Genomic DNA, 25,576 nt, shown 5'->3' with positions numbered 1-25,576 from the left:
TTAGCAAAATCTGCGAAAAAATTTTACATTGTCACGGTTTTCGCCATTTTTTGACAATTTCTGTTGAAAATACATAGCATATTGAAATTCCAAGGTTGTAGAGAATTTCATTCTCCAAAACTTTTGTGCCTACTTTTTTTTGTACGACGCTTAGATCACGGCCGGGAATGCGGTAAGCATAGCAATGTACGGGATGCGCCGTAAAACTTATTTCCACACCTTCACCTGCTTTCATTAAAAAGCAAAAAACAATGCCCATGGATTAGGCCTACTGGGGACACCACGATAAAAAAAACGCGCCGAAAAACTCTATTTCAGCGGTGGTGTGGAAATAAGTTTTACCGCGCATCCCGTACATCGCTATGCTTATCGTGTTCCTGGCTGTGATCTAAGCGTCGTACAAAACAAATGTAGGTACAAAAGTTGTGGAGAATGAAATTCTCTAAATCTTTGGATTTTGCTATGTATTTTCAACAGAAATTGTCAAAAAATGGTGAAAACCGTGACAATGTAAAATTTTTTCACAGTTTTTGCTAATTTTTTACAACAAAAAATGCTATTTTTATAAAACCTTCTATATAACAAATCTGGGAAATGGAATTCTCTACATATTTGTATTTAACCATTTTTTACGAAAAATGCAAAATAATCTTGAAAATCGCAAAGAACCCCAAAAAAGTTAATTCGAAGATGGCGGAATGTTGCCAAGTGAAATTTAGGGGCAAGACTGTGGATCCATGATCTACGTGTCAAATAGAAGTAAACTGCATCAAAAAATCCCTGTTACAAATTTTTTTCAAATTTCCTACCAAATTTATATAATTTTACTGGGCTAGCTTATTTCATGTATTGAACCCATGAAAAAATTTTAAGCCAATCGAAAGTGTGACACCAAATTTGGTGTCCGATATGAAAAATAATGTCTCATATGTACAATAGCACCGCAAACAAATCACGCCGCCATCACCACCCTCTATTTTTCACATTCATTTGTCGTGGCATTAGCCCGATCACTTTAGACCAAAATCGACGTAAGAAGAAAACAAATTCCAGGAAGAAATTTTTTGACGCAATTAGGTGTCTCCTGTTTAGGTGAACATAAAATGAAATTTTTTCCCCCAATTGCGATATGGGAAATGTCCGCCATCTTAGATTTTGTGTTTTTACGATTTGCGCGCGAATTTTGCATTTTTCGCGAAAAAAGTTAGAGAACAAGTTTGTAGAGAATTCGATTCCCTCTCAATATATGAACTATGTTGATATACGTACAATACAATATACGTACCACGGTGGAGAGAATACAGAAGGTGGCGCCGATCGCAACACCGCTAATCGGCTCTCAGTGAATTTGACACAATCAGCTGTTTTGCTGACGTCACAGTCGAGATGACAGCAGTAGTGATGTGCTGAGTCAATACTTTTAAGTACTGATCGATATTCGGTACCGATTTAAAAAGTATCGAATACTCTCGATACTCGGTACCGAAGCATTTAGACTTCGAATAAAAGCGCACACAGGCCAAATATATGGAAAAAACGGCTCAGGGGGGAGGGGAGACTCGCCTATCAAAACCCGAATGTAGGAGCCAATAGAGCTTTTAATACTGATTCAAATGAAAGATGGATATATGTCGGTTCAAGGCCATAACGCAGAGAAACTCTTACTTGTTTGAAGCATTTTTGTTCCAGCTGAATCAGACGATATCATTTTTGGAGGCCTGGGGGCAGATTCTATAACCAGTTAGCGACAATTTTCGAACCGGTATCGGTTTTGTTGACGTATGATATGAAATATTTTTACGCCAACAAGTGCGATATCGATCCGAAACTTGTCGCTAACTGGTTAGGTCTCCCCTCTGAAAAGCTTCTTCATCCGTCAAAGCATTTTTCTTGAACCTTGGATCGACTAAGGTTAAAACTGATAAAATAATATTTTTCTGTTGCGATAAGTTCAAGTGTTTTAGCCGATATCATATAAATTAGTAATGAAAGTTTTTTCTAAACTTGAAATGCATATAATGGCGAAGGTTTAAGGTAAAGAATCGGTATCGAATACCGAAAAGGAAGTATTGGGTACCGACAATTCAGCACATCACTAATCGCCCTTATTCTCGACGCTCCCAGTTGTCAACTCTACGATTACGTCACGCCAAAATTACTCTCACGAATTCTGCTGCAATCGGCGCAATCTTGTATTCTATCATTCTTGAATACGTACTGTGTTTATAAACATCTCTGCCTATCTGTATGTTTGCACGCGCATCACTCGAAAACACAAAATCAAAGATGGCGGACATTTTCCGTATCGCAATTGGGGGAAAAATTTTAATTTCGTGTTTCCCTAAACGAGATTGGTGTCTCCTGCGTTAAAAATTTCTTCCTGGAAGTTTTTCGTTGAAAAGGCCTAAAGTGATCGGGCTAACTTGGTCGACCTATTGGTAATACAATTCACTTGGAACACAAATCGATTAACCGCGTTCTAGACATCCCTCGCTTCATCTTATTGATTCTTTGCGTTATATATATTTTTTTCAATATTATAATAGCTATCAACTATTCTAAGTAGAAAGTACTTGATTCTGGTTTAATTTCGTAATAAAGGGCTAAGGAAAACGCTCCTAGCTCCAACCCGAACTACCAATTTTGGTTCAATTAGACCAAAACGGCTACGCTGAATACTATTAGTTTATAGAAAATTTTCCATACGAAAAGTATAATAATTGTAAAATTGTAGAAAATTTATATAGGTTTAACCCATGATACAATAATTTTTAGAAGGTAGTTTCACTTCTTCTTATACGCCATGTTAGCTATCTGACAGAAAACGTGTTTCGTATTTTTTGTTGTACCAACTTTTTCAAAAAAAAATCCAACTTTTGACGCTGGAAAAATAAAAAAATGGAAAGCCAAACATATACTTAAGTAGTGGAATTTTCTAATATTTTTAAATAATTTTCTTCATAAAAATTTAAGAAAAAATTAACTGCTGCTTCCATGGATATTGCAACACACGGAATAGATGTAAGGACGACGAAAAAGGACACGTGAAAAAAATTTTAGAAAAAAGACGCGTGAACATGGATTCAACATCAAAAACTCTTTGGGAATTCGTATACTGTTACACTCGCAAACGTAATTGACCGCGAACGTAAGTTTATGCGTCTTTCTTCACCGTCAAAGAGGTTAACGTGGCTTTCTTGCCGTCACCTATGTTAAGAGTTTTTCTTCGCCGACATTTTTTTACGCGTCTTTTTTCGCTGTTAACTTTTGAGCTCGCGTCTTTATTCATATCTAGTGATGATATGTATGTATATATAAAAAGATATAAATTTGGGCAAGTCTGTACAGTAAAATGAATCGTTATACGCAGTTAATTTGTTTTTATTTTACTAGCTGTGTTTTAGTTTTACTAAGTGTTATTTTAGCTGTCAAAGTCATAAATTTGACATTGCAAAAAAAAAAAATATTAAAACTCAAAAAAATTTTTGGTAGGTTTTGGATGGTTATGGTAGGAAATTTTGGTAGGAACAAAAATTTGTCTGTGGCAACGCTGGTGACGCTGCCTTGGTGAAATCTGAAAGTAGACTGAATCGAAATTCGTTGCTTTGCTTCTGTGTACGTCCAGATTGTTCAAAAAGAAAATAGCCATTTATTGTTGCCTGGGTAAAAGATTCTCGTATGTTAATTTCGGCAGGTTGTGGGAAATCGAGGTTGAAGTTTGGAATGCAATTTCTAAAAAACGCAAAGATAGATTTTCTCCAAAGTCTCTGAAAATGTTACTAGTTCACAAAATTCTTAAATCATTTAATTTTTAATGTTTATTGCTAATTAGTTTTGAGTTTATGAAGGATTTATTTAGTAAAATTTTGTCGTAAGCGCTATTTGTCCACAACTTGGCAGCCACTTTGTATGAAATACGACAAAATATGATCAAAATTTCTACTAAATTAACGACACTTTTTACTCAATATCTCGGAAACTAAAGGATATATACAAAAATGGAGAACACCACTTCTAAGATATTGATTAGTTTAATATAACTGCATCATCAACTATTTTTTTTACTAAATTATCGAAAAAGTTGTAGTCAATATCTCGGAAACTAAAGGAGATACCTAAAAACTGATAACACCAATCGAAAGACCTTTTTTCAAAATATATAACTGCATCTAGAACTAAAAATCGTCAAAATGGCGCTTACGACAATCTTTTACCCAGGCGACGCACATAGGGGTATTTGGCCGATTTAGGCGGCCAAAATTATTTTTATGAAAATTTTATTTCAAAATGTTTAGAAAAGACGTGTTACGATGTCTAAAATTGTAAATGTTTAAAATCAAGTAAATATAGGTGGAGGACGTACATTTATTCCTCCAAAGCAACGAAAATAAAGTTGGTTAAAGTTTGACACCGATAGACTCTATGTTGCCGTGGTCCGATTGTAGAAACACGCATACCTACATACGTGTTCGTCTCGGCGATGTTTATATATAGGTTAGTACATGCAAAGAGTTGCCACCTGGTAAAAACTTAAATATAGTTAAGTTAACTGAATAACTACAATATGGGTATCAATTGAAATGGTTTTGAAAGGCTTCATTTATAAACAACATGTGGCAGGGTTACCATCTGTTTAAAAATGAAATTCAACTTTAACTAAGGGAATAACAGACAAATTATTTTTTTTTTTTATAATGTTGCTCAAAAATTTGTTTTTATTGTTAAAATGCGTATGGACTTGAGATGTAAGTTACAAATAAAATGATGGCAATAACCCATTTTATCTTGTAATGCAATGGATAATAAATGTGTAATTGAATTCTAAAACAAAATTTGTGTAAAAAACTATTTTAGGGTGATGATGAGTGCCAAGATTCTTCATCGGCCCCTTCTTCCTCTTCTGAAGACTCTCCAGACTTCGTGTCATCCTTAGTTGGTTCAGCTGGAAGCAAAATATCGATTTCTTCCTTTGAAAAGGGTTTGGTTGATTTTTTGGCTTTGGCCTGAAACTACTAATGAGTGGATTAAAGCTTAGGAGTAACCTGTTCAACACGACCAGATCGCGGCTGTTGCATACCTTTGGGAATTGAAAATCTTCCTTGTAGCCATGTTACGTTACTTTAAAAAAAAAAATTCTTCTTTTCCACGGGCTTTTATCCACCTTTGTATGAACTGTGCTTTTAGTTGGGAAAATTTGTGCTTTATATTTCTTATTTGTTCATCGGAGAAGGTGTCAGATGATAATATATCATTTTGAAGAAACTTTATTTTGTTCTCAAAATTCATAGAATTTTGTCGATGCATCTTATCAAATAAATATTTTCGAGTTACTGATCTATAGCAGGAACCAGTTGGTGACTCTAAAGCAAAGTAAATACAGTATATTTTTCTTTGCTGCCTCTATGCTTAAGTGCACATTTAAGATACCTACCCCAAAATGCCCATCAAAAGCATTATTTTTAACATTTATAAGGAAACTGCTCCGATAGATGCATTCAACATACCTGCACATTGGCGATACCTGCCTTAAAAATTGTGCGACTAGTATCAATTATCAATGAAAGTATTACGTTTACCTGCACTGGCTCTACAATTACCTAATTTTACAACCTTTTATTTATTGTGCTAATCTCGCAGAACAACGAAAATGGCTATCAATTTATGTAGTTATATAGATAATTAGATAACATTCGGTAAAAATTTCGCTTGCAGTAATTTCAACATGGTAAGTGCTCCGCCAATATTTGGTTTCATAGGGATTCGGATACCTTCCTCATTGAAGTAGTAAAGAAAATTCGCTTAAGTGCCTTTTCGGTTACGTGCACAAGTTTTTCGTGCAAAGAAGGATGTGCAGCTAAGCAAAATATACTGTACTTAAAAATGACAAAATGTGTATGGAAACGAAATTTTTTTTTTATATCTATCTTAATTATTGGTCATAAAAAGCTCATCGGTAGCTATCGGAAGCTAATTTTTGTGCAGTATACTATCAAAGCTCCATTCTATAGAACGCAACTAGTAATGTAACGTGGAAATGCATGGAAGTATAACTAAAAGCTTACGGTTTACAAAGTAATGAAAAAATAATCACTAAAAAAATATAATATTTCCGATAACTGATATTATTACTTAGATTAAATTTTGCTAAATCGAAACTATTTAAAATAAATGTAGATTTACCTGTGTCTTCAGACTTCATAACAATTTTTAATTGTATAATGACCACAATAATAATAATCACTTTTGAACGCAACACAAGGAATGTCGTAAAATAAAACGTGCACTATCACAAACTGACAAGTTCCGACTGAGATACTCCGTCAAAGTGGCGTCATAAGTTCTTGGTAGGGGTTGCCTATTGTTCCGCAATTATTCAACTGTGGCAGGTAGTATTTTTTTTGTTCCTACGATAAGTTTAAAAAAAGTAGACTTATAACCGCCTAGATCGATCAAATACCCCTATGTGCGACGTTATGAAAAACAAATCGCCAATTTTTTTTTTATTAAATTCATATAATCAGCTTAAAAATCTTTTATTTTAAATATGAGATCTTGTTATAACATAATTTTTAAAACCAAAAACGAATATAATGCCTTCAGGATAATAATAAATAACACAAATCACTTATATGATTCATTATTTTAAAAAATGCATACTTTAAAAAATATTTGTATTAACACATTTCCCAATAGGCACAATTCGCTTAAATAAAATAAAAGCCATAATAAGGTGAGATCAGCTAAATTTTTACGCGCTAATATCCAAAAAAAAATCGCCAAATTGGCGCTAAATGCCCAAATCTGGACACGTACGTATACGAACTGCGACGCTGGCGTTGCTCGCGAGCAAAAATTGCCAACCATCCACATTAGGTCAAATGGTTCATTTGGCTGTGCGAAAGTCCAATTTCTTAAAGGCAGTTTTACATATTTTTTTGTTACCCTGTAGGGAATGCTCCAAAATTACAGAAACTTCACTTTGTTTTTGTAAAATAGAAACCACCGTTAGACAGCAATCAAACAAAGTTACACTTTCAAAACGTTATTGACACGTTGTTTGCGCAACCGGTTTATTTCTTAAGTTTAAAGTGGATTTTTTTTTGTAAAATTCGAATAATTAAAGGAAAATGTTTAATGGAAAACAAAAATATAAGTGAGAACATGTGTCCTAATTTAAAAAAAGTGACTTTTTATAATTTGTTTGCAAAAAAATCGGACTTATTTGCATAACCTCAAAAATTGTATGATTTATTTCCATTTATGATTTTATGTAAGCTTTTACTATTTTGTTAACTTTTGGCAAACAAAATGGAAATGGAAATGGATAAACTGGGATGTAGTGAGTTGATCTTATTTTACTTAAGCCGCCGTTTTTGGCCGTTTTCAAGAAAAACAGTTTTTTCTGGGCTATCATGCTATGTATTACAAAAGGCGAGATGTTTGTAGTTTAGCTGATTGGATGTTCAAATAAAGAAAGGCTTTCTTCGGTTGTCAACCATGTTGAAAACCAAATTTGGTGCTGTTGCTATTTGCGAAAGTTTCATGAAACTCTTAGAAGAAAAAACGCGTATTTTTTGCAATTATTTATCAAACAAAGACGAAAATTATGGAATTATTATTGCGTTTCTTACTGATGGAGTTGTTTTAGAAATCAAAGCCAACTGTGACGACCAGCAGCCGGATTCTAACTTTCGCTATCGCTAAAATATATAGAATGCGAAAGCTAACATTTTATTCGAATTTTTGGTTATCCCCAAAAATTGCGGTTCTGTCCTCCCTTTCGCTAAAAATAACTAAGCCTAAATTTTAGTATTTTACCCGGCCGCAAGTGGTGCTGTACAACAACAGCAGCTAAGGTTGTCAGACGTACTGATTTTATCAGTACAGTACTGATCTTCCAACTCTTGTACTGATTTTATTCATTTCTTCAATCAGTACTCTAATGTCTTGATTTTTCAAAATTTGTACTGATTTGTACTGAATTTTCAATTCAAACAAAATGCTTTAGGATTTTCTTAAGGTTTTTACATAACGTTGGAACTTCCGTAAACTGGACTAAAAAAAATAAGAAGAAAATAATTTAATTATAGTTGACACGTGTTAGATAATGTTTGATATGCCCAAGAAATTAATACAACAAAAATATCAATCGTTTTATGGGCATGTCGCCGGGTCGTTACGTACCGTAGTTATCTCAAAAATAACTTTCAGTTTAATAACACCAAATTTGAATATTCAAATGGCTTTTGCCTATAACTTACAATTCCTTTTTTCAATTTACTGACTTTGTAAAAGAGTTTTGCATACAAGACATAGGGCTGGTTTCTACAACTCATCTTAACTTAGTTTAGTCAATTATTGGACTTAGTCAAGAATAAGCTGATTAAAACGTAGGCTAATTTTTGGCTTAGCCTAGATGGTGAATATGACCATGAATATGAGTCCAAAAAATGGCTAAACTAAGTTAAATTGAGTTAGAGAAACCCAGCCATAGAGTTAGATACTCTTTTTAGCGAGTTCTTAGCCTTTCACGGTTTTTGCGTAGTTTAAAAAATTATTTAAGCAATGAGGAAATATACATGAAGTCTTTAAAAAATGGTACTGTTCACAATTTGAAAAAATACTTCATTTTGTTTTTTTTTTCAATTCCACACTCAAACGAAGCAACTGAGAGGATCTTAAGAATAAAGTTTGTTTTCTGGCCTAAAGAGGGAAATCGGCTTCTATTTAAAATTTTTTAAAGTGAACTTCAAATTAGAAGTAATTTTGAAATGTATTGAGTTCTTTGACTAAATATTTAAACACTGAAAATGGGAATGATCTCATTATTGCTATTCAAAAATGTAATAAATATAAAATAATTTATCTGCCCTTGTGTATAATGGTGTGCACACTCATTTTAACATGATACACTTTTAATTATTATGCACTATATTTATATTGTTGAAAACAAGAACTCTGGAGTTGTAAAGTATTTTCTGTTATTTACATTCATAATTTGTACGACAGTTTGTTGATTTTTAACCGACTTCCAAAAAAGGAGGAGGTTATCAGTTCGTCGGAATATTTTTTTTTTATTATAACTTTGGACCACGTCAACCGATTTCGATGCATCGGGGGTAGTGTCTCAGAGGTGGTCCCATACTAATCTGGTTTAGATCCGATCATTGGATCATGAGATATTTATATATATATATTTTTTTTATGAGAATTGAAGTCGGTTTTTTTTTGCTAAAAATTACTTGTTTTTTTATATTGCACAAAGTTGGAAACTTGGATTTATATGGGTTTGTTAAATAATGAACTATATTTTTATAAAAAAATACCAAAATTAAATAAGAACAAAAATAATACGTTAAAACTTGGCAAAAAGTGGTTCGGCTATAATTTTTTGACCACTGTATTTATTTTTTTTATATATTTAATTACACTTTACACTTGCACATTGTACATAAAGGAAGTACAGACAGGCGGAGCCGAACATTAAATACCCGACGCAAGTATTAAATATATGATTTTTATTTTTGAAAATTATCGTTAAATGGGAAGTGGGCGTGGTTACAGTCCGATTTCGCCCAATTTTCAATACCAACCTTCCTTGGATAAATAGAAACCTACATACCAAATTTTGTTGAGATATCTCAATTTTTGCTTTAGTTATCGTGTACACGGACGGACGGACAGACAGATCCGAAGAACTGATAACCTGCTCCTTTTTTGAAGTCGGTTAAAAATTAGCGATGCTTCCAGTTTTTTCAACAGACCTTTGACAAATAATATTCGATATTTACATAATTCTTACCTAATTAAAGGTTACCTTTTACTGCGCAAATTGTCGATTATCTTTATAGCTAGACATTGAAAATTTCCGCTGGAATTACCTATTGAAGGATCTTACTCTCTGACTTTACAAAAGAAGGAGGCAGTTTTAACGTAGCATCTCCACAGGCAAAAAATATTGGCTAAATTTATCATTTTGTGTGCCAAATATACGTTTTATCAGTACAATTGCACAATATTCGTGTTCGCAAAAGATCCGCATTGATATTTGCGAATGCGAATGTTAAAATTAATGCGGAAGCTAAGCGGTTGCGAATGCGAATAATCGCAACAACCCTGGTACATACACACACATTTACGAAACCGCAAAAGTAATTCTGATTGTCTTATGAGTATGCGTTTACAAGCACAAACAAACAAACATACATATACGCTATGCAATTAACCAACAATGCCAATTTTTAATTAATCCGCACATTTTTCCATTTTTCTTCTTTTCCCCTTTTTGTTGCCACTTTTGAACTGTAAATACCACGAACACGCGTTGTCGCCACGTCCGCATCGTCGACATAAATTTAAAATCCGCATCAAAAAACAAATTCAATCGAATTCGCATCGTTGTTTCTCAACGCATCTGCTGCCGTCACACAGTGTTGTAGCTCAGATAAGCAGCCCTCCGCAACTTGCGGTGGCCGATCCAAATGGTAATCATGATTCTGGTTATGCACCCTCAAACGTTGACGATGTCCTTGCAGGCGCAGCCGCTGATTCATCGCCGCCGGATAGCCCGGAGCCTAGTGGGACGTTGAAGCGGTCAAGCGTGAGCAGCAGCCGGCGCAATACCGCAACTGGTGATTCACCCACCAAACGGGAGCCCGCACTCAGGTATAGCACACCCTTAAGCACATAACCATACCTATAGGACATATTAGGGTGTCCTTTATTTCCTAAGTTGGCTTTTTTCTTTAATAACTTTGGGGAGTAGTGTTTTTATCGAAAAAATCAAATAAAACTTTTTTTGTAGAGCGTTCAATTTTCAATAAAAATATACATTGGTCATTGCAGACGGACACCCTAAGGACACATACAATACATATACATAGATATATATAGACATACCTCACGCTCATTCCACGTCCTAATGCTTCTCCAGCAAGTTCTGCCCAGTATTTCCGTCCTGTGGTCTTTATAGGTTATTCATACAAAAAACCATACCTACATTAAATGTTCACCAAGTTGCGTTGACACTTAAAATTTATTAGCGATTAAGTTTCTATTTTGCATTTTTCTTCCAACTTACCCGTGATATTTTCCCTGCTTTCGGCCGTATACGTATGTAAACATGTATACGTAACTGATGACAACTTGGCGCCCACAGTGTTGCCATGAAACCGCTGTCCTATGTCCGCTATGGCGTTCAAGAGGCGATGACGCTGGCACGCAATGACTCCACCCTCTCGGCTACATCGAAGACATCTTCTCGGAAAGACAAGAAAAACTCGCAAGCGTCAAGGTAAGTAGAAGCCAGTTAAGCCAGTTACAGGTGACTATTCCATCATACCTCGCGAGCTCTTTAACGACTAGCGCGGCGGTGTTGGCGTAGCCATCGGCTTCCAAGTACTCCATAATTAAAAGTTAGTAAGCACCGAAGCGTAGTTAACACCTTGTTGCATAAATTTCCACTCTAACGCTTCCATATTTCCACTCACACTTCCTCGGCTCGGGCCATTATTCACAGAAGAGTTATATTTTAACTTTAAATTCTAAATATTCTTTGTCTTTTTTGTCTATTCCATTAAATTTGTGGTTATCGCTGCGACTGTTGCTAACCACTGCCATCTGGTATCGCTGGGCTGCTTCCACGTGCTGCATTTTCTATCTATGTATCAACTACATTGTGGCATGCAAATTGGCTTGAAGCAGATTCACGATTTACAAAGTCCACAAAGCTTCGAAAAAGAAGCGCGAAAAGTCGTCCGCGAAGAAAGAACGTAAAGCCACCAAAACGCTCGCAATCGTTCTGGGTAAGTAGAACTAAAGGAGGTTGCCGTCGAGATGGGCAAACAAACTTTTCAACTAAATGCAGGGGCGCACCCAGGAATATATTTTGCGAGAGGTTTATACTTCAGAAAATTTGCTTCAGATAATATGCTTGTTAAAGTACATTTATGCAAGTTTTACACAAGAAATGGAAAAGAAATTTTCTCCTATCAAAATTTCTGAAATCAGTTTGTAGCTATCAAGAAAAAAATGCTCGTATCAAGGCGAATTAATATAAGGTGATAGCAGGAGTACAAAAACAAAAATTTGCATGTTTTTGCTTTGGCGGCATAAACTATGGAAATCTTTAAGTGTGTGTGTGAAAATTAAAAAAAAAAAAATTAATTTTGACATTAGAAGCCGTACGGCGAAACACAACACAAAATCAGCTGATCTAGTAACCCCACCTTATATAAATTCGCCTTGGCTCGCATATTCAAATATTTCTTCAACAATAAAAAGTATTTCTTGTGATTTTTCTTGAGAGCTGGATTCTAAGCTTTAAGATACAGTTTGTATTTGAGGTTATTAGCTTTAGGGGGGGTTTGACTCTATTTGAAAGTCTTACAGCACGCTGGCATTGTCGACTTTATAAATGCGAAGAAAAATTTCCGCGTTAATTTGTATTAGGGAAATGGTTAGCTGATTTAAGTGAATTGACGCACTGGTAGCGACCAATTAGCAATTAATGAATTTCAGACATTTCAGTTTATTTCAATTAAAAATATACAACAAGAAAATGCAACAATCGTAACTTCGATAAGTGTATAACTCACAGTGAAATGTATTAATTAATTTAAGAGCTTTCTCTGTTCTTTTGAAAAGCCTTCGAAGAAAATTTTCGGAAGGTACGGAAGTGGCGACAATTGTTAAATGTTTATAAGCATAATGAAATATAAGTGAGATTCATAAAACGTCGCCAAGTGGCATTTTTAGCGAAATGGAAATGTTGGGAACAAAGTTGTATGAACGACCTATCGCAACTCCGGATTGCAAATGTAAAATTTTTTAAAAATGCCGCGCGTTAGAGAAAAAGAAAAGTTTTTACAATTATATTTCGAAGCAGCTTTAACTGATACTTTTTCATGAAGTATTTGAAGACAATAAAAAACATTTGTTTCGCGACTTCGACTTTGCAATGATTGCCAGCTCAAATACTATGGCAATGTCGCAATTTTGTCGCAAGAAAGTTCCCATACAATAGTAATCAGCTGCGTTGCAAGGTGGCAAATTTTGCGTCAAATGCGACATGTGAAACAACTTTGCGACGTTTCATGAATCCCACTAATATAAAGTGTGCCAGCTAGCAATGACATTCTATTTCGGTACACATATTTGGCAATTGACTTTTATATTAACCCTTTTGAGTGCGGAATTATGAAGTTTTTTGATTTGAGTAAAAAATTACAAAAAAAAAAATGCCAACATTTAGCTGACAATGACACTGGTGACTATGTCAAGCCGGTGTACACCTATAACAGACAATGTCTTGCAGCGGTCATTTATAAAACGTCCATTACGGGATACTGTCGCTTGAATGTCATCAATGATCACTGCATGACAAAGTCATGCAGAGGCCATCAACGACCAAATTACAATTTCTATGAAAAAGTCGTGAACGACTTCCATATAAATGGAGCCGAAAGTCATTTAAGACATAAAATGGCCGTACAAGATACTTAAGTGACTAATGCATGACATTCGCTACGGGGCATATTTTAAAATAAAATCATTGGTTGAAAAAACCTAATTATATGCAGGAGTACTAATTATATTTATAATTGATTGCATAAACTATGACTTTTGAAATGCAATAAATTATGTTCTTACACAGGCGTATTCCTCATATGCTGGCTACCATTCTTCACTTGCAATGTGACGGATGCGATCTGTGCGATCATGGAAATAGACTGGCGACCAGGCGTGACCGCCTTCATACTCACCACTTGGTTGGGCTACATCAATAGTTTCGTCAACCCAATCATCTATACGATCTTCAATCAGGAATTTCGCAAAGCATTCAAAAAGATAATGCATTTAGGGTGATCGACGTTGGAACTTATCGAACGAATGTTTGCATGGGCCAGAGCCATTTCGCATTATGTTAAGCACAACCTTATTGCTATGATAAAATTTTCTACAAATTACCAAAAATATTCCATATACATAGTTAAATAAAATATGCAATAATTTCGGGGTGGATACATTTAAGCCACTAAACGAAAGACAGCAATTTTATAAAAGATAAAAACAAATCGTACATATGTACATCCGAAGGATCAATACTACAACTTTTAAGTACATACATATAATTAAGATAAAATCCTTACGAAACTAACTAAGAATAAACTGGAAAATACTCGTAACTAGACCGAATTGTGAGCTTTTGCTTTAGTTTGCTACCTGCATATGGGGTATTCCATGAGTAAGTGAATCAGTGTGTACAATTATAAACTTGCTTGTGAAACATGCAAGGCTTAGGGCCGTCTTCTCAAGTAAGCTGTAACTTTAAAGCTCACTTCATATTTAAAGACTGCATTAAAATTAATGCTTGTGCCTAAAGTAAAGCATTTTATTATCGGTTTTAAATTAGTTTACAACCAAGAAACATACGTACATCAAAAACCGATCATAGGAATGTTTAACTTTATAATATAATAATAATAATAGATTGGCGCTTACACATATATTAGTGTTTGGCCGAGCTTCTCCTCCGGTTTGTGGCGTGCGCCTTGATGTTGTCACACAAAGCGGAGGGACGTACAGTTTTACGCCGACTCCGAACGGCGATTGTATTTTTATGAGAAGCTGTTTTTCATGGCAGAAATACACTCGGAGGTTTGCCTTTGCCTGCCGAGGGACGACCGCTGTTAAGAAAAAACCTTTTTTCTATATTTTTTGCGATGTTGCTTTGACCAGGGTTTGAACCCAGGTGCTGCGGAGTGGAAGCGCGCACTGCTTACCACCACACCACAGCGGCCGACACTTAACTTTATACATAGCTTTATTTTTAATCCAACCTTTAAATATAAAGTGAGTTTTAAAGTTAAATGTTACTTCAGAAAACGGCCGTTGATGAATTAGTTCTTAATACCCCAAATCAACGTTTTTTTCGAAGAAAACATTTTGATATATGATTTTATTACACTCTAGATACCTCAGCAAAGTTAAAAATTATACAACTAATTAAATACGAGTACTATGTATGTACACATATTTTAATATAGAAGACTAAGCAAAATCATGATTTTATACATTTTTTTTTGTTTCGAAGGGGTTAGCAAATGATTCGATCTTCCATCCTCCCAAAGCATTAGTATTGCATTGAAGAAAATTAAGCATTTCAATTCAATGATAGAATGAAATAATTACGGTTCCTTATGTCCGACCCATGACAAAAAATTAGTTACTGCTTTAGGCTTTTTATAAAAATTCACAACTGTAGTGTTTTTTCACTATACCCCCTATTTCATTACAGTAAAGGTATACAAAATGTCCTTTCAAATTTTTATCCTTGAATATCCTTGAAAATTTCCAATATTTAATATGGCAAAAATTATACGTTAAGGACTAATAAATACAGAACCACATTCTCGAATGTCGTCTTTCTAACTTTATTAGTTGAGAGTAAAAAAATTTATTAGAAGAGTATTTGCAATACCTATTCGTCCTTGTGAACCGAAAGAAAAGGATTTTTAAGTTTCAAAATTTTTCTTTTTCGTTTGGTACCCATATTGTATTTCTGCATTGCACGGAATTAGAAAAAAAAACAGTTTTGAAATACTTCATATTCACGGTGCAGCGAACAAAGGTGGCGCCGTCAGACATACCGCTACTTTGGTTTTCTCGATTTTGGCAATTCTGGTATACAAGTAAACGACGCCCCAGAAACTTTAAATGCACTGAAATTCACTTATATCAGCACAAAAATCACAATTTTTTCACAGCAAATTTAGAAAAGCAAAAAAAAAAATAATAATTTGATAATTCTTGATTTAATACTTAAGTTTGAAAATTATATTTTTGCTTTTCAGTTTATTTGTATTATATTTCTTTAAACTTGGTTCATTTTTTTGGTAAACTGCTTTAAGTCAATCAAAGGTACAGTATTATTTTTTATGAAAGTAAAATCGAATGTTTAGCACAAATAATGGGTTTTGAATTCTTTTCCTAGGTATATGAGAAGATGGTAAAAAAATTAAATTGATTAAAAAAAAAGTTTTTTTTATAAAACAGGAATCGAAATTTTACAAACTGACCACTTTATTTTGTTGCCCAATAAGTTCTCTAATTGCTGTAAAAAAATCAGTCGAATGAATGATTGCTGAAATATTTCAAAAAGTGTAAAAGCCTGCATAAAAAATTGCTTGCAAATAACTCGCCAAAAAATTAAATTAGTGCAAAATCTTTGGTGCCAATATTGCACACCATGTTAACCTTCAAATCGGTAAATGAAATATAAAAAATCGAAAAGTAAATTTTGGGTGGCCCACTTGAGAAAACTTGACTCATAATAAAATATATAATCCAGAGAGAAATTTGAAGTAAATATACAAATTTTGCATATAATATATCTGCTACTATATATGTATGTAATACTTCTATATTGGCAGTAAGCTAATTTCCCAATGTGTATGCATTCCGAAATCAAAGCGAGACAGTCTAGTACGATTTTTGTGTATGTGTTGTGTACGTGAGTGCCGTTTTTGCCCTGCAGCAAAATTTAGAGACAGTCGGCAAAGCGCTAGTTCCGCCCTACAAATTTCAGAACTGTCTCTGAACTACTGCAAAAGGGATGCAGAGCTGGACGGTTGAAACTCATATGTTGCTAATTGCGCTGTCATCAATGTTACTCATCCTGGTCATGCGAAAGCTGACAAAAGATGCACAAATGTACTGTACTTACGGTGACCATCCGTTCTGTTTTTTGCAGGACCGTACTGTTATTTAAAGGTCTGTCCTGCGTAGCTTTTCAAAACAGAAAACCCCCAAAATGTTCTGATTTTTTCCAAGTGTCCTGCCTCTGTCCCGCATTTTCTTCGATATTTTAAAATTAACTTTTCCTAATCGAAATAAAAGCAGTGTAAGTTGGTTTTGAAGGTTCAACTAGTCAATGCGTTCTTAATATTGTACGGATATGGACAATGGGTGACGAGAAATTGAAGACCAGCATCAAATATATTGATAACACTGTTCTACAAATTTTGAGGTAATCGCTTAAGAAAAAAAAATATTTTCCAAGCCGATTTTCTTTTCAAACAAGCGTTTTCGTAATTTTTTCGAAAAAAGTGTTTTTGGTACATTTCGGGCCTATTCGTCAATGTCTCATGAAAAAATTATCCAATCGACATAAGCGACCTACAAAAATATATTACTTTGCCGATTTCCATGAAAATTATTAGTGTTACAAGCGAAAAATTGAAATTTCAATCATTTTCTTTTTACAGTAAATGAAACTCTGATGAGAAATGTAGATGTTACGGAACACAGTCTACACAAAAAATATATATTTTTGCAAAGAGCCCATCAATACCTTTCGAACTGTTGGTCGTTTCATGAGATATTGAGGAATAACTGAAAAAGTACTAAAAATACGTTTTTCGAACAAATCTCGAAAACACTTCTTTGAAACCATGGGTATTTTTTCGTGTTCAACGACCCAAAGTTTGCCTAAAAAAATTTGCTTTACAGAGGTTCATATTTCGTGTAAAGTAATATGTAATATGCCTTGTTATAATTATGTAAATATTCATTTATAAAAGATTAATACCAATGAAGCAAATGTGATTTATGTTTAAAGTTTAAAATTGGATTAATAATTAAGAAATATACCATCTTCGTTATTTAAATAGCGCATCCTTTTAATACTTAGTAGGTACAGTTTTCGTTTTGTTTGTTTAATATACATTAACTTTTTATAAAAATATAGCATATTCTACCTCTACATCCCATTTTAAAAATTTTTGAAAATGAAAAAAAATAAATATAGGGGCGACAATTTTTTTTGTTGACGGTGCTGCGCATTTTCTTCCATATAAAAATTTTGTCAAGCATACTTTGTATGGTAAAAAATCAAAAAAGGGTACGCTGCTATTCAAATGGCGAGGAATGTATATATGTAGTATATTTTTGTTATTTTTATACAACGCAATTATATGTAGGTACATTGCATTTTCAAAATATATTTATGGTCACCGTAACTATACTATATTCATTGGATTTTCTTAGACCATAAAACTAATAGCAAAATATAATCATAAAATTTAGTTAAATTACACTTAACAGCAAAAGTCTGCGTACACCATTTCTTTTTTAAATATTCACAATATATTGAGAGTTAAAATTTGTTTATTATTTTATAAAAAAAATTGATCATGTTTAAAACAAAATCATATAAACCGTGTTTTCAAACTTTATGCAAAACAAAGGAAAATTTAACGATTTGTCATCAAAATTTTGGACTTTTTAATCAGATTTAAAAAAAGATAAACAAAAGTGTGTAGTTATGCAGTATTTTTTTTTTAATTTCCAATGTTTTGCATTTAAATTATTTTTCGTTAAGTATGTCTCATATTCCATGAACAATTTTAATTCAAATTCCTAACTGTGCTGCAAACTTGATAGAACTCTAAAACTGTCTTCAAATTTCAAACTTTTTCATAATTAATTAAAATACTACTAAATTTCCAACGCAGTTAGAAACGTGAGTTTATATGTTTATGTTATAATACTTATGAGCCATCCTTAAATAAAAAAATTTACGAAAAATATTTAAAAAAAATACGAAAAATATTTGGCATGAAAGCCATTGTAAAAATTCAAAATTCTATATATTCTTATTAGATGCATACAGTATATGTATTACATTTCAATACATTTAATACAATTTAACGCTGAGTTATCACAAATAAGCATTCAATATATCACCGTTTTTTCTCATTTTATCACACGACTTAGTTTATATTTTTAATTATAGGTATCACAAAAATACTCTTTATACGTAACAAATATAAATTATTTTTAAGAATAACGGTTTTAGACAATGAAGGAATAACTGACACTTTATGCTCTTAATTTTAAAGTGCGGTTTGCCTCAAAAAGTAAGTTAGTTCAAAACAAAAAGCTCATTAATCATGAAATGAAGAATTTCTTATTTACAAAATTTTATGCGTGCTTATTTAATTACAGTATTTAAAGAAGAGGCGCTATACTATACTTCTTAGAACCTGCTCAAAACTAACCACATTTGTTCTAGCCCGGAGATGAGCCTTTTTGAACTATCTAGGAACTGTTGTTATATGAACTGTCTTAGAACCATCTAAGCCAGAGTCAGCTCAGAACAAGCTCAAAAGTTCTGCAGAGGGCGACAACTGTCACTTCGTAGGACATCGCCATGTTAAAAAAGACAGTTGAAAGCATTGAGTTGGGATAGACGAAGACCCAGTACTGTCCCTTTTCAGGCTAGCTCAGCGCAAGTTCGGAACCAGTTTGATTTGCTGCAGGGTGTTTATTGATATATCTGTACTGTAGTGTTTTCGGACGGTACTAGCTCTTGCTACTGCCAATATAGGAGTATTACATACATGTTTGCTACAAAATTTTTTTTTGTACCACTTCTCACAGAAGAAAAAACGCAGCATTTTCCCATATAAAATTAAGTTGGACTTTTTTCGTATTTGGTAATAACCCATAAATTAAAGAATTAATAATAATATTTTGGCGCTTACACTTTTGCTAAGTGTTTGGTCGAGCTTCTCCTCCAATTTGTGGTATGCGTCTGGATGTTTGTACACAAACGGGTGGACGTACAGTTTTACACCGCCTCCGCATGGCGACTGGACTTTATTAGAAGCTATTTCATGGCACTCGGAGAATTTTCATTGCCTGCCAAGGAGCGACCGCTGTTAGAAAAAACTTTTCCTAATTAAATGTTGCTCGGACCAGGAGTGGTATTACGTATTTCTAACCACTAAGCCACACGGCCGACTAAATTAGTGAATTAGTTGTGGCTTTATCGCAATGAAGAATTGCGGAGTACAGATACAATCAGTGTTGCCACACATGAGCTTTTCCTACCAAAACTAGCAGGCTTTTTTCCATTTGGTAGGTTGGTAGGCTTGATTGGATTTTGGTAGGTTTCGGGACAATGAGTAATAGTTATTTGCGGAAAATAGAAAATATGTATCTCCACACATTTGAGCAACCTTTTTTACACGAATATTTCACCAGTGCGTTCTAATAACGGCGGCCGCAAACATGCAAATATACCTGATTCCTAAGTAAAAACGTGTACCCTTATTATTGCCAATATACAATACGAACGTCCACCTGGGTGCCCACAATACCGTAACGCAGGGACAACGAAAGGGCTGACTGTCTTGCAAAGCGAGGAGCCCAAATGCGTTTGCATGGTCCCGAGCCTTTCTGCAGTACATCTAAAGGATATACTGCATACCTACTTAGTAGCTAGCAGGGAGTAATCTCAAATTGCTGCCTGCTGGCGAAAGTCAAAGGGAATAAGAAAATCAAAAGATTCATAACTCTTTCAAGAGGAACTCCGAAAGACACCTTGAACTTAGAACCTTACAAGACACTGCAAGTTAACGTACCTTTTTAATTAAAGGGTCTTTCTGTAGAGACGGACTGTAAGTTTTGTGGGCTGGTGAAGGAAACCCAAGAGTATATTCTATGTGCCTGTCCGCGAAGCATGAATCGTAGATTGATACACTTTGGAGAACGATTGTCTTCTCCATCTAAAGGTTGGAGTGATTACAATTAGAATTTAGCACAATATACATATCTTCTTAAGTCGCAGCGCGACACGAATAAAGATGCTCGGGTGTTTTGACGGCGAAAAAGAACGCGTGAAAAAAAATTGCGAAAAAAAGCGTAAACATCGATTCAACATTCGTATACTATTACACTCGCAAACATAGTTGACCGCGAAAATAAGTTTATGCATCTTTCTTCGCCGTCATTCGCATCTTTATTCGTATCTAGTGACGATTTGTATGTATGTGAAAGAGACATACATTTGGATAAGTCTGTACCATGATTCAATAATACAAGGTTATGTAATTTGTGACAGCTAAAATTTGACACTCCTTTATCTAGATCTGTATTTTGGAAGTAGGAGAAAGGGAAAGAATGTGATCACCTTTTGCGAAAACGGTAGTAGAAAGGTACTACAAAAATGCGAATGCGAATTTTAAATATATTTGGTGTTTTAATGGAAATACTAAACAACACATAAAAACATGCATTTTTGATTTCAGTTATTCGTCATTTCCTGGAAGAAATCTAAAACACCGACCCTTCAGCTATGCAAAAACGAAAAATGCAGATCCATAGAACTTTTTATGCTCATTTCAACCATGCCCAAATTATTTGGCGCAAGTGAAAAATGAAGACGTTCTCTAGAAGCTTAAAGTTCAGTTTTTAGATTTTTTAATATTAATATCTTATGAACTATGTAACCGATTAAAAAACTAATGACGTCACCATGAAGATAATTAATTTTTCTTTCAGCTGATGCATGATAAAAGCATAGTAAGTAAAACCGTTCTCTCAATGCGTCGGCCATGATTTTTTTTTTGAAGTTTGCCAACATTTTAAAATCGTATAAAATTGAGAGTAAAAAAAGGAATTGTTCAAAGTGGTTGATGTTTGAGAATGAAAATGAGAATGTGTGTGTGAGTTTGTGTGTAAAATTTTAAAATTAAATTGCTTGCAAACGTCAAGAATTTGAAAAATTCCTCTCAGCGGTTCTACCTTCCTATTTTTTTATCATGAGCTGATGTACATAATTTATAGCCTTTTGTATTTTTAAATCAAAACCACTAAAAACGAAAAAATTTTATTTTTTCATGAAATAATATAAAAATGTTATTTTTTCATGAAATAACCTGTTTTGAAAAACCTGCATAATTAATGGTAAAGAAATTTATATTATTTAGAAAGTACAAGTTATTACCTTTAATTCGATATTACATATTTTGTCATGATCTACAAATAAACAAAGCAAATAAACCTCTTATATCTTCTTTATTTTTTACCTGCGCCAAATAAATTTGGTATCGTTGAAATCAGCGTAAAAAGTTCAATCAATCGGCATTTTTGGTTATTTTATAGCTAAACGGTCGCTATTCTACACTTGTTCTAGAAAATTACGCAAACGAAGGTGATGCCAACGAATATTTAGTATGAAGAATTTTTGGTTTTACTACTAATATCACTAGAAATTGTAGAGTAAGCAACATTCTGCACAAGTAAAGGAGCCGATTTTATGTGTGGAAGCGAGAAGACTGTTTTATTACAAAACCTTTCTATTATTGAATCATGAGTCTGTACCATGAACCAAAAATACAAGATCACGCCTTCTTCTTAGTAGCCCGTTATAATCGCGTTTAGGAAAAAAGTTGGGCGACTTTGACATTAGCCGTTTGTTTACATTTGTTCGTTTCTTACAATTTGTTGGTGGCTTTTTACTGGAATTTTCTTCATTTTCGCTTGTGACAACGTGTGTACACATAAGGTAAAGAATAATTTAACACAACGACAAGATTTCTAAAAGAGTTTGTAGAATAAAAATGGTTATTCATGCGTTCAACAATTACGCGTTTTTTTTTGGTCTCTTCGTTGGTTACTTCTTACAACAAATATGGCGTCGAGATTTCGACAGCTAGAAAATAATTTTTTTCTTTCTTTCGGGAAGGCGTGATCTTGTGTCTTTCGTTCATGAGTCTGTACAGTAAATGAATACGCAGCTAATTTGTTTTTATTGTACTAGCTGTGTTTTAGTTTTACCAAATGTTATGTTAGCTATGTTTTTAATAAGTTTGACATTGAAAAGAAAAAATTAAAACTTAAAAAGATGTTTGGTAGGTTTTGGTTGGTTATGGTAGGAAATTTTGGTAGGAAAAAAAAATGTGTCTGTGGCAACGCTGGATACAATTAAATTTGAAAAAGAAAAAATCTTTGCTGCACAAAGGTCCCACCCGTGACCCATGTGAATGTTTCACTTGCCGAATTGATGAACTCCATTAACAAAAAATTGAGAGATGAGATCAAATAATGTACATTTTTTAGAAATTCAAATTAAAAATGTTATTATAAATATTATATATTAAAAAAAGTTTAAGATAAATGGGGTCAATCGATTGCCAATTGAGGCATTCATATGTATATTTGTACATACAGTTACCACACCACAAACTACGAGTAATTAAATAAAATAATATATGTACATTGGAGTGGTTCAAAAAAAATTTGTTTTTGAAATTCTAAAACGCTACCTCAAATTATTGTTATTGTAGTAAAAAAAGAGAACCGTATTTTTTTATTTTGAAATGTTCTTAATTTTTTTGTTTTCGTTACATGTTAAAATACAGCTAATATTGTTGTTTTTACGTGTAATTACTCTGTTGTTATTGGGGAACATTCTCTTAATTACATACCTGTCTTGGACATTTAGAATGAGCCTAGTGCCCGAAAATATGTTTTCGAAAAAAAACTTCTAAACTTAAAACGTTGATACTGAACTATTTACGCATTGTCATGGGTGGGAACTTATCACTAGAGGGCTTATGGGGTTGCTAATTAGGAATCTTAAGTCAGTTTCCGAGTTTCGAAGAAAATCCAATAATTATAAAAAAAATTTCGCCATATTGCCACCGCCATTTTGAATTAAAAAAAACTGATATCGGATGCGTAATCAGCGACCCCAGAGACCCCCTGGTAACGAGTTTTAACCCATTACAATGCTTAAAAAGTTCACTATCAACGTTTTTATTTTAGCAGTCTGTTTTCGGAAGCATATTTACGGGCACTAGGCCCATTCTTACTGTCCAAGGCAGGTATGTAATTAAAGGAATATTCCCCAATAATTCCTCAGTAATTACATGTAAAAACAAAATTTTTAGCTGCACTTTAACATGTTACGAAAATAAAAAAATTGAGAACACCAGCGTTTTTATAAAAAATCGACCAGCGCGACCTCTAAAAAAATTTTTTTCAAAATAAAAAAATGCGTGTCTCTTTTTTATCACAAATAACAATATCTTGAAGGAGCGTTTATGAATTTCCAAAAATAGTGTGTTTTGAACCACTCTAATGAACACATACATATACAAAGTAGGGCTGGTGCTTAGAGCAAAAAAAATATTTCATAAATATTTTTACGCGAAAAATTTGTTCATAATTAGCTTTGTATATAAAAATGTATATACTTATTAGCGCGAGTAGTGCGTAAATTTGTAGCGAAGTTAGATAATCAGAAAACCAGTTCACATACATATATTCATCTACGCAAACTAAATATTTCGTTTTATAAACCATGAAAATTATTTAAAGCTACATTAGAAAGTATCAATTTGTATTGAAAAATGGCTTGACCACCAGTATTTTCAAGAATTATTTAAAAATTCACCTATAACACAAACCTGTGAAAACACAACAGCTATGCTTCTTCTAAATAATTTTCAAATAGACATCTTAATTCCAAACCGTCTTATATTTTCCCCCTCACCCACGGTCCGCATGTTTAAAAACATTATTCTATAACAACACAAAATTCTATTGCATAAGTATCTGATTCGAAAATGGTAGGGTAGCTTCCCATTGATTTATATTTTTTTTTTTTAATTCGACACAAATAAGATAATTCCAGTTGTTCTTTCTTCAAGCTTTGATCCATCTGTACAGATGCGAGTATATACATATAATTTATATGTATGTACACATGAGCCGTTCAGTGCACACATCGATTAACTCCACTCTCTGAAAAATCTAAAATTTAAGTGTCAAAGCACTTGGTATAGTCATAACTAGGGATGTCAATCCCGGGATCCCGGGATCCCGGTCTTTTTTAAGTACCGAATATCCCGGGATTAGTCGATTTAAATCCCGGGATTGCTGGAAGCAATTTTTTTGTTAGCCCATTAAATTTTTATCACAAATATCCGCTCTCAAGGGCAAAACAAGAATTTTTTGCAACCCTTAATGCTATAATTTCTTTAAGATCGCAATTCCATCAAAAGAAGGAATAATTTTGCTTCGCTCAAAATGGAATAGGTGATGCACTTATATATTTATTTTTTACTTAAATGTGTTAACTTTTTAATTATTACTTAAATATACTGATAATATCTTAAATTGATCTCAAACAGTGATTTAACAAGTAAAAAAGTCTAAGTTCGGGCGGAGCCGAACATTAAATACCCGGCGCAAGTATTAAATATATGTTTTTTCACCTTTCCGAAAGGGTGTATAAATTTTGAGTAAATTAGCGTCCTTAAATTTCGAAATATTCCAGTTTCAAGCATTTCTGAAATTTACCGTTATATGAAAAGCAGCCGTAATTTTAGTCCGGTTTCAATAATTTTCAACTTTTTGCTTTTATGTGGCAAGGACAATAAAAATACCGAGTTTGGTACAAATTGGTATAACGGTTACCGATATACATATATGTGATCATAAGCGGGCGGTGCCACGCCCATTTTCCAAAATTTTACCATAAACGTATTTCTTGGTAAAGAATTGTTGCAAGCATCAATTTTGAATAAATTAGCTTTAATATTTTCTGATTTATCGAAGATTTTGTATTTCTCTAAATTACCGTTATATGGGATGTGGGCGTGGTTATTGTCCGATATTTTAAATTTTCAGCCATTTAGTATGCTGTACCCAGGCCAACAACTGTGCCAAGTTTGGAAGAAATTGGTGCAGCGGTTACCAAGTTATACACATGTAACCATAA

The 25,576-nt window shown here is 33.6% G+C and overlaps 1 protein-coding gene across 2 annotated transcripts in view; it reads left to right on the top strand.

Moving 5' to 3' along the window:
* LOC118751765 (dopamine D2-like receptor) overlaps positions 1-14,296 on the top strand; it is a 37,656-nt gene extending 23,360 nt beyond the window's left edge. The window contains exons 3-6 of one of the 2 annotated variants that reach the window (XM_036486582.1): positions 10,432-10,665; positions 11,159-11,293; positions 11,704-11,804; positions 13,655-14,296. In XM_036486582.1, the coding sequence (XP_036342475.1) occupies positions 10,432-10,665; positions 11,159-11,293; positions 11,704-11,804; positions 13,655-13,866 (682 nt within the window). In that variant the 3' untranslated portion in view covers positions 13,867-14,296. The remainder of the gene's footprint in view (positions 1-10,431; positions 10,666-11,158; positions 11,294-11,703; positions 11,805-13,654) is intronic. The other variant, XM_036486581.1, reaches the window with a different exon arrangement.
* Positions 14,297-25,576: the final 11,280 nt, after the last annotated feature.

The sequence above is a fragment of the Rhagoletis pomonella genome, unplaced genomic scaffold (genome assembly GCF_013731165.1).
Source record: "Rhagoletis pomonella isolate Grant_MI unplaced genomic scaffold, Rhpom_1.0 Rhpom_scaffold_00976, whole genome shotgun sequence".
Classification (NCBI taxonomy): Eukaryota; Metazoa; Arthropoda; class Insecta; order Diptera; family Tephritidae; genus Rhagoletis; species Rhagoletis pomonella.
The sequence above is the reverse complement of the archived record's forward strand: the minus strand, read 5'-3'. Positions and strand labels throughout refer to the sequence as shown.